Source organism: Thunnus thynnus, chromosome 2 (genome assembly GCF_963924715.1).
Source record: "Thunnus thynnus chromosome 2, fThuThy2.1, whole genome shotgun sequence".
NCBI lineage: Eukaryota > Metazoa > Chordata > Actinopteri > Scombriformes > Scombridae > Thunnus > Thunnus thynnus.
The window spans coordinates 24,894,772-24,903,778 of record NC_089518.1 but is presented as its reverse complement, the minus strand read 5'-3'; the positions used below and the strand labels follow the sequence as shown (position 1 = coordinate 24,903,778).

Here is a 9,007-nt window from a genome sequence, read left to right as displayed (position 1 = left end):
CTACATATTTTCTTAACCATGGCCATGGTTTTGAGCGCTGGTTGTGTGGTTGAATGTTAGATCTTACTGTTATCAGACAAAGTTTTTTGTTCTCAAGTCTCTCTTGAAAAGTAGATCTTGGCCTCTATGGGACTACTTGATTAAATAAAATAACAGTAAAACAGTTATTAATTATGAATTATATAATTATTATAGTTATTGACTGCTATTGAATCAGTAGCAATAGATGGTTTCAGTTTATTTTATAAGCGAACAGTTTGTACTTCTAATGATTCCGAAAATTTCATTAAAACTATCGCTTCGATAAAGTTTGACCCATTTTCATATAAAGCGGCAACCTCCTGACCTCTGTGACACCCACAGCCGCCTGTGTGGACACGTTGCTTTCAGTCTCTGTCCTAAAGAACCCACTTCAGATAACTGTGACGCTCATTCTCTTTGCAACATTAATGGGTTTTCATGTATTTACATCATCTCATCAGTGATGTTACTGTGACTCACCTCCCATGAATACAGTTTTACTGGCATGAAACCTCTGTTTTTCAATATTGTATCATGATGGGTGAGGTAACCTGTGCTTACACATCAAACTGTACAGAAGGTTAGGTCACGTACACACATACTGTTGCGTGTTATGTGAATAAGTCTTGCATAAACACAAACAAGCACGTACTCACATGCAAAAACACACACAAAATCCCCCCTCTGCCCCCCCACCACACTGCAGGAATTGAAGGAAAAAGGAAGGGGTAGATTTTCCACTGACTTCAGTCCCAGCCAATCACACAGCAGGTGACCTCAAGTCTGTTCCAATCCAAGCCAATCAGAGGTGATGATGAGCTCACACTTCTTTCATATCTGGGCCCTGATTTGCTGCCACTGTGTGACACTGTGAGAGAAGCAGCCTGTGCTCTTCACATGGGAGCTTGTGTCATAGACACTGAAGCAAGCAGTCAGGCAGCCAGCCCTGTTTGGGAGCTGTTGACTGGAAAATTTTGCTGTCCTGGTGCTTTGGCATCTACCAAGCATCCGCACCATCATCAATTATTCACGACCTCAGCAGTGTGTTCCTGTATCCAAGTGTATATGTGTGTGTGTGTGTGTGTGTGTGTGCGCGTGCACATGTCAGTGTGTATCACAGTGTGTGTGGTCACGATATGCTCTCATTGGATCTTTGGGGAGCCACCTTTTATCCGCTCCTCTCTCAGAATCTGCTTTTCCTCTCTGCTTCCTGGAACATGGGCTTGTTTCTGTGGAAATTCTCAGGACATAAACATGATGCTTCATTTATGGATTCTGTACAGCTGATTTACACTAAACCGAGCTCTGAAGGCTCTTCAGGTTGAGAATTTTTAGTAGCCAGAGCTGTGGACTGTTTTTGTTTCGCTAGCTGTCTAGTGCTTTCATCACCCGAACTGTATTTTGGGCTATAAACCTATACCTTTCCGTTTCTGGATCTTTTTTGTTGATTTGTCAAAATGCCTGAAGCAAATTATTTGCTCTCTGTGTCCTGGGGATATATAAAGGTAAGATGTGGTCTTGAATGCGTTTATTTTAAATCATTAGTCAGGTATGTTTTTTTTTCCCTACACCTATTTTAATGTGATGTGTTGAATTTCATTTCCAGAGAATGGAAGTAATTTTGTCACTGAGATTTATCCTTGACAAAGATTTGGATGCATGATACCACAATTAGAAAGTACAGACTGTATATAACTTGCCAACATGTCACCCATGGAATGATGCTTCATAGGTGTGACATTTCTGGAGCCATTATCCATTTTGATGGATAGCTGATGGTGCACAGAAAAACATATGTAGTTACATTTTGAAGTGAGTTGGGATTTAAAATCATGGATCTTTTGATGCATTTATACACCTTATAATCATTATTCAGTCATTTCATGATTTTACACAAGTGTGCTCTGATGTGGGCTAAACCAGTAACTCTAAGAGCTCTGTGAACACCTTTTTAGGTCAGTAATCCTCTGGGTAGTGGGTTGCTCCATATTGTTTGATGTAATGAGGGATGTAGGGAGGGAAAAGTAGTAATCTCTAGCATTCAATTTATTTGTTTTATTAATTTAGTTTGATCTAAATACAGCTTAACTGACATGTATCTGTTGTTTTGCTACTGTGCTGGCTCTTACTACCTGACATTACACTACAGATGGTCCTTTACCTCTTGTGTCTCCATTTTAAAAAGGCACCCAGTGAATACCCATGGGTGTTATTCAATAGGATGTCAGTACACAATTGCGCAGTAAGCACTCTGCAGTATTGTAATGGTCTATTTTAAGTGATCAATATTAATCAATATACATACCATTATGCATTTAGACCAAAGCCAGAATAATTCAGACAATGCAGAGGCTTTGTTCGAGAGGTTTTGTTTTTTGCGAGTCGTTTCGTAACTCTGTTGTTTTGCATCTACTTTGGAAAATCCCTGATTTCAAGCATTGTCCTCCACATCAATTAGTTTGGTCTTCAAATGAAAAGCCAGAGCTAAATTTAGGTCTTCCACTCCAATTAGGCACAGGAGAGGAAGAGAGAATGATGTGGGGGAGAGAGGGATAAACAGGTGGTGCGGCAGAGGAGGAAAATGCAATTGAAAGAAAAAAACTGTGAAAATGGGTTACTGATTATTAGGCAGTAGCCCTCTGACCTGTGTGTGTGTGTGTGTGTGTGTGTGTATGTGTGCGTATGTTCATCAGAGATGGTGACAATCCTGGGTACAGCTTCTGTGATTCTGTGATGTGAAGTCTTCCAGTAAAATTCCAAGCTGACAAAATAATTAGATTTTTCCACTGACATCATGAAACTATATTTTCATCACAGAGAAAGTTGTGAGTCAAAATTGTGAAGTCAAATGAGCACTGTTTATTTGTCTTTTGAACTGTTACCTGATATATTTAGATGTGTATATGATGACTCTATTAAAAAATGTACTGTAATTGTGATTTTTTTTTTCTGCCCTGTATTACACACTGTCAAACTCCTTATCCCTGTGTGTGTGTGTGTGTGTGTGTGTGTGTGTGTGTGTGTGTGTGTGTGCATTTCAGTTCAAGAGGATGTTGAACAGGGAGCTGACTCACCTATCAGAGATGAGCCGTTCTGGGAACCAGGTGTCTGAGTTCATCTCCAGCACCTTCCTGGGTGAGTGATGACACAGGAAGATAGACTCACTGGTTCGAAATAAAATAAAAAAATCTCTGTTCCGCCTGAACAATGAGAATTAATATGGTGAAATCTTCAGAATGAGTCTGTGGTGTCCCTTGTTGTACTTAGCTACAGACGAGCAGTATTCATACTGTTTATACTCACATAAACAAGATAAACCAGTTTCTACTTACAGCAGAATATAGAAGTGTCATCGTATGAAATTCGCACACACTCTTTCTAGAAGCAAGCTGTTTAGATTTTGGTGGTCAAAGGTCAAGGTCACTGTGACCTCCAGTCAGTCCCATTCTTATGAATGAGATAGGATAAAAGGATGAAGTGTTGACATTTTATATCCAAAAGGTCAAAGGTCAACTTCACTCTGATATCATAATGTTCTGCAAAAACGCATATCTGGCCATTATTCAACACCATAACTTAGGAACAGAAGGGGAGATTGTGACCATATTTCACATTTGGTCGGATACTGAATCGGTGACACTAATCTAGGGTGCCCACCGTGAAACTGTGGTGATTGTATAGATCTTCTGTGCTGCTGGGTTGAAGATGTGTATGAAGCATCCACATTTTAGAATTTATAGCTTCTTTGCAGCAACATCCATATCTGAAGCTTTGTCTACTGTCATGGCTACAAATTTGTCTTCTATCAGAATCAGCTTTATTGGCCAAGCATGTGAATGCACTTTATACCTTTTAATAAATTCCTTCAAAGTCTTCACTACAAATATTATATGAGTGTAGACAAAATGTAATCTACAATTTTAAGGGTTGGCGGAGTCATACAACTGTAAGGCGATATTTCTAGTTTTATCTGATTTAACCACTACAACACAAACCCAAAGCATATTTCTATTGAGACTTCAATCAACCTCATATGTCATATCCATGTATGTTTCAGACAAGCAACATGAAGTGGAGATGCCATCCCCTCAGACGCAGAAGGAGAAGGAGAAGAAGAACAAGCCAATGTCTCAGATCAGCGGGGTGAAAAAGCTGCAACACTCCTCCAGCCTCACAAACTCCAATATCCCTCGCTTCGGGGTCAAGACCGAGACCGAGGATGAACTCGCTAAGGTGCGTTTGTGTGTCCTGGCAAACGCTGTGCTGTTTGTCACGTTCACATAAATACACACTCTCAGAAATGTATTTTGGATAGCGATGAAGGAAAAGAAGGATGGAGAAGGAGATGGGGTTAGAATAAGGAACAAAAGAAGGAAAAGATTAAAAATGTTTTGTTTTTTTCTGAATGTCTCTTTATATTCCTTCATCAGGAGCTGGAGCATGTGAATAAATGGGGCCTTAACGTTTTTAAAATCTCAGAGTTCTCTGGGAATCGGCCACTGACAGTCATGATGTATACAATATTCCAGGTAACGACCATCACTTTTTCTTTTTGTCTTGATTTGATTTTTCACTGCTGAGGAAGTGTTCGTTTTGACGGTAAACTCCTTTTTGTGTTTTTGGGTTTGTAGGAGCGAGACTTGTTAAAAACTTTTAAAATTCCACTTGACACCTTTATAACATACCTGATGACCTTAGAAGACCATTATCATGGCGATGTGGCCTACCATAACAACATCCATGCTGCTGACGTCACCCAGTCAACTCACGTGCTGCTATCCACCCCCGCCCTCGAGGTGAGGTGTACGCCCACACACACACACACACACACACACACACACACACACACATACACACAAACCAATTGAACATGCTCACACACATTCACAGACATATACACGTATGCTCAACCACACAGCCCACACCTCCACAGTCAGCTTCAATCAAAGTCTAGCTCACAGTCCAATCAGTGGCTTTTACTTGCAAGGATATTTTTGTCCAATGATTTGATTCTCTCATCAATGCCCTCCTCCCCTCTTTGCTCGGTTCTTTCTTCCAGGCTGTGTTCACAGATCTTGAGATCCTAGCTGCCATCTTTGCCAGTGCTATTCACGATGTGGACCATCCTGGAGTTTCCAACCAGTTCCTCATCAACACCAGTGAGTCTAAATACAGCGCTGTCTTAGCAGCTACGTCAGTGGCTCAGCAGCGTCATTAGTGCGCATTTACATACACACGCACACACACACACGCACGCGCTCAAAGTCTCATACCCAGGTGGGAACATGCACACTGTAGCCTCTGCCTCACTAGCACACACACGCTAGCAATGAACCTTTCTTTCATCAATGAAATTTCATATGTAAACCAAACTAGGATACATGATTAGAGGGCAGAAATATTCAAAACAGAACACATGCGCAAACATATTAACATAATGTTCATGCATACGTGCATGTCTTCACTAGCATGTTTTTCTTTTTTGTCACGTGTGATGGCTTTGACATGTGATTCCAAGGCAGAGGAGTTCAAAGAGGAGATCAATAGTGCCTTTTCCCTGTAACACAACATCATTCTCTGCTCAAGCTAACATGTTTTCTGGGAAAGAAAAAAAAACATCCACCTAAAACACATGTATGCAGATGTAGTAGGCCACATTGTGTGGATGAATGGATATGGATCAAAGAGTCCACATGGTTGATTCACCCAAATTAAAAAAATCACAAAGATTTCTCAGCCAGTTGCAGTTAGCATGTAAATTTTTCCATTTTGGAAGGGGTGTTATTTTGCCCTAACCAATTAGCAGTGACAGGAATCATTTCCAGTTGACACAAACACGTCGACTGCTAGAATGTCATGCCAATCAAAGAAATATGTCCTTTTAAAACTTTTTATTTCTGCAGTTGACTAACAAAAGCCTGCATAGCTGCGTCAATCTCATCAACACTTCACGCCACTGTTTCTGTTGCATTTTATATGTCACCATTTTTAAGTCTTTAACCCAGAAAGATGACATTCTCATTCTTAATCCTAACTATAAAGCTCACAGTTGGCCTAGTTGTTTTCTCAACTACGGAAACACTGAGCATGACATCAGAGCTATTTGAATTGCTGGAAAAAATCTTACTCTGGGACCAAGTTACAATACAACGGAGGCAAATGGAATTTCATCTGGGGTTTTCCTTGCAATAAAAAAAATATTTTTAAAAAGATTCAGCTGCGACATCTCTTTCCACAATTGATATCCCAGTTTCTAATAGTCCTAAAGGAAACTCCTGACAGTGAGCCCTGTGAACTTTCCAGAGTAATGGGGACTGTGGAAAGATATGTTGCTGTTAATTTTTTTTTTTTTTTTTGGTGTAATTTTTATTGCTATGAGCATTCATGTGAGAGACAGAAATCTGAGCTGGATATATGTAATTAGTATTTGCAATTTGGGTGAAGTAACCATTTAACCACATTAACAGGGTTCAGGGTGTTGTGTTTGGTTGGAGTGTCCTAAAGCAAGACACTGAGCCCCTGATATCTCTCTGCTTTAACTGACTCACTCACTCCTAGCTGGAGGTGCCACAAACATCGCCTTCATTTGGCAATTTAGAGGAAAACACAAACAAATAGAGTTTATATCTATTGGGTATTACCTTAAACAACCCTTGTAGAGACCATTACAAATGTGAGTGTTGCATAAATGCCTTATCAGACAAAACACACTCCGCAGTCTCACGCACTTTACACACAAAATGTGTTGTGCTTCCCATAAGCCCAAATGGGGAATCCCTGCAGTAAAGGCAGTGTGAGTCATCCTAGTTACGAGCCACCAGACTGATCCTCTGTCAGCCACAGAGCAACAGAGCAGGATCCCCTTTCTCCTTTTTGCTGCTCTGTTCCACTGTGGCCAAGACTAATGCATCTTAATGGAAAATCTAAATACAGCGAGAGGACCTTCAAATGACCCAGAGTGGGGAAACCTCTCAGTGGAAAACATGCTGGTGCTTTCCACCGCTCAGTGAGAAAGATATGTATAATACATGTGTATATGTAACTGTTTGGATGTGCGATCAGTCGCGTAATTTGTAGCTCTGTTTAGTTAAATTAGTTTAAAACATGTAACTTGTATATGCATTGCCAAAAGAGATGTCTTGTTTTTTAAAATTTATATTAATTCTCATCTGTTTCAAGTTAGGTTTTCATAGAATTTTGTTTTTTTCAGAGTTGTGTCTTCCATGCAGATTCAGAGCTCGCGCTGATGTACAATGACTCGTCAGTGTTGGAGAATCACCATCTAGCAGTGGGTTTCAAACTGCTACAAGAAGAGAACTGTGACATCTTCCAAAACTTGACCAAAAAACAACGACAATCACTGCGAAAGATGGTCATTGACATCGTAAGTTAATAGTCAGATTAGTTGCCTCTCTTACATGTCAATACAAAGTGAATAGTTTGTTCAGTGGGGAAAGTAATAGTGGAAAGTGTGGAATATACTTTACATCATACATTATATAGTGCACATTACAAGCAGTTATTTAATATTTCCATTTATCCTGTAGTCACTGCTACCTGTACATTATATGTTAGGCTGAATATTCTACTATAATAATGATAAATAATGTATATTGTACATAATATATATATCCCGTTTGTTCTGGGTTTTCCAAGGTGCTAGCAACAGACATGTCCAAGCACATGAATCTACTGGCTGATCTGAAAACCATGGTGGAAACCAAAAAGGTGACCAGCTCTGGTGTCTTGCTGCTGGACAACTACTCAGACAGGATACAGGTCAGACTCAAGCTGCACACAAAGATCCATTTTTACTGTATTTCGGTCAGTCTCATGCATTAACACCGTTCAGAGAAAAACACTTCTACTTATGATTTTTTTTTTTTTTTTTTTTTAACATCTACATTGGATCAGCAGAAAACAGTAACATTAGTGCTCGGTCACCCCAGTATCTGTCACAGTGCTGAAAGCTTGGTGACATACTGACTACTTGTGGGTCGAGCAACACAGCTGATATAATAGCTTGCTTTATTTTAGACTCTCCAGTTCTTTCATTTCTCATAAAGGTCACCACTGTCAAGATGGGTTGTAGTTGGTCTCAGGCAGGAGTATTTTGCAGCAAAGTTCACCAATGTTGAACTCTGCATGAAACCACTGCCTGACTTTACTCAGCCTCTTCTTGTTTTAAATTAACCGTTTTCAGTCCAAAATTTCATAAATGTGTGACCTTATGCTTCAGCCTATCCTTTATTGTTGGACATATTGCTTGTTTTTGTTATATTCAGGTTCTCCAGAACATGGTGCACTGTGCAGACCTTAGCAACCCCACCAAGCCTCTGCAGCTGTACCGGCAGTGGACGGACCGCATCATGGAGGAGTTCTTCAGCCAGGGTGACCGAGAGAGGGAGAGGGGCATGGAGATCAGCCCTATGTGTGACAAACACAACGCCTCAGTAGAAAAGAGCCAGGTAACGCACTCAATCACACAAATGTACAAGCACATGCATACCATACATAGACACTCACTGAAAGACCGTTTCTTTCTCCCCATGTATCCTGTAGGTCGGTTTCATAGACTACATCGTTCACCCTTTGTGGGAGACGTGGGCTGACCTGGTCCACCCAGATGCCCAGGACATCCTGGACACATTGGAAGATAACAGGGAGTGGTACCAAAGCACCATCCCCCAAAGCCCCTCTCCTGCCTTGGATGAGCCTGAGGACGGCAGTCGGCCCCCAGGAGGGGACAAGTTCCAGTTTGAGCTCACCCTGGAGGAGGACGGGGAGTCGGACACAGAGAAGGACAGCGGCAGCCAGCCGGAGGAGGAGGAAGAAGAGGAGGAGGAGGAAGAGGAGGAAAACAGCTGTACTGACTCTAAAACACTCTGTACGCAGGACTCTGAATCGACAGAGATTCCCTTGGACGAACAGGTGGGGGAGGATGAAGAAGAGGAGGAGGTAGCAGTAGAGGGGGAGACTCCCTCCT

General features: G+C 41.1%; 1 protein-coding gene across 1 annotated transcript in view; it reads left to right on the top strand.

Annotated features, from left to right (window-relative positions):
* The first annotated feature begins 3,071 nt into the window (after window positions 1-3,071).
* LOC137171618 (3',5'-cyclic-AMP phosphodiesterase 4D-like) overlaps window positions 3,072-9,007 on the top strand; it is a 6,532-nt gene continuing 596 nt past the window's right edge. Inside the window, exons 1-9 of the mRNA XM_067575653.1 lie at window positions 3,072-3,156; window positions 4,079-4,254; window positions 4,452-4,550; window positions 4,653-4,817; window positions 5,081-5,180; window positions 7,251-7,405; window positions 7,678-7,800; window positions 8,307-8,489; window positions 8,584-8,979. Of these exons, the coding sequence (XP_067431754.1) occupies window positions 3,072-3,156; window positions 4,079-4,254; window positions 4,452-4,550; window positions 4,653-4,817; window positions 5,081-5,180; window positions 7,251-7,405; window positions 7,678-7,800; window positions 8,307-8,489; window positions 8,584-8,979 (1,482 nt within the window). The remainder of the gene's footprint in view (window positions 3,157-4,078; window positions 4,255-4,451; window positions 4,551-4,652; window positions 4,818-5,080; window positions 5,181-7,250; window positions 7,406-7,677; window positions 7,801-8,306; window positions 8,490-8,583; window positions 8,980-9,007) is intronic.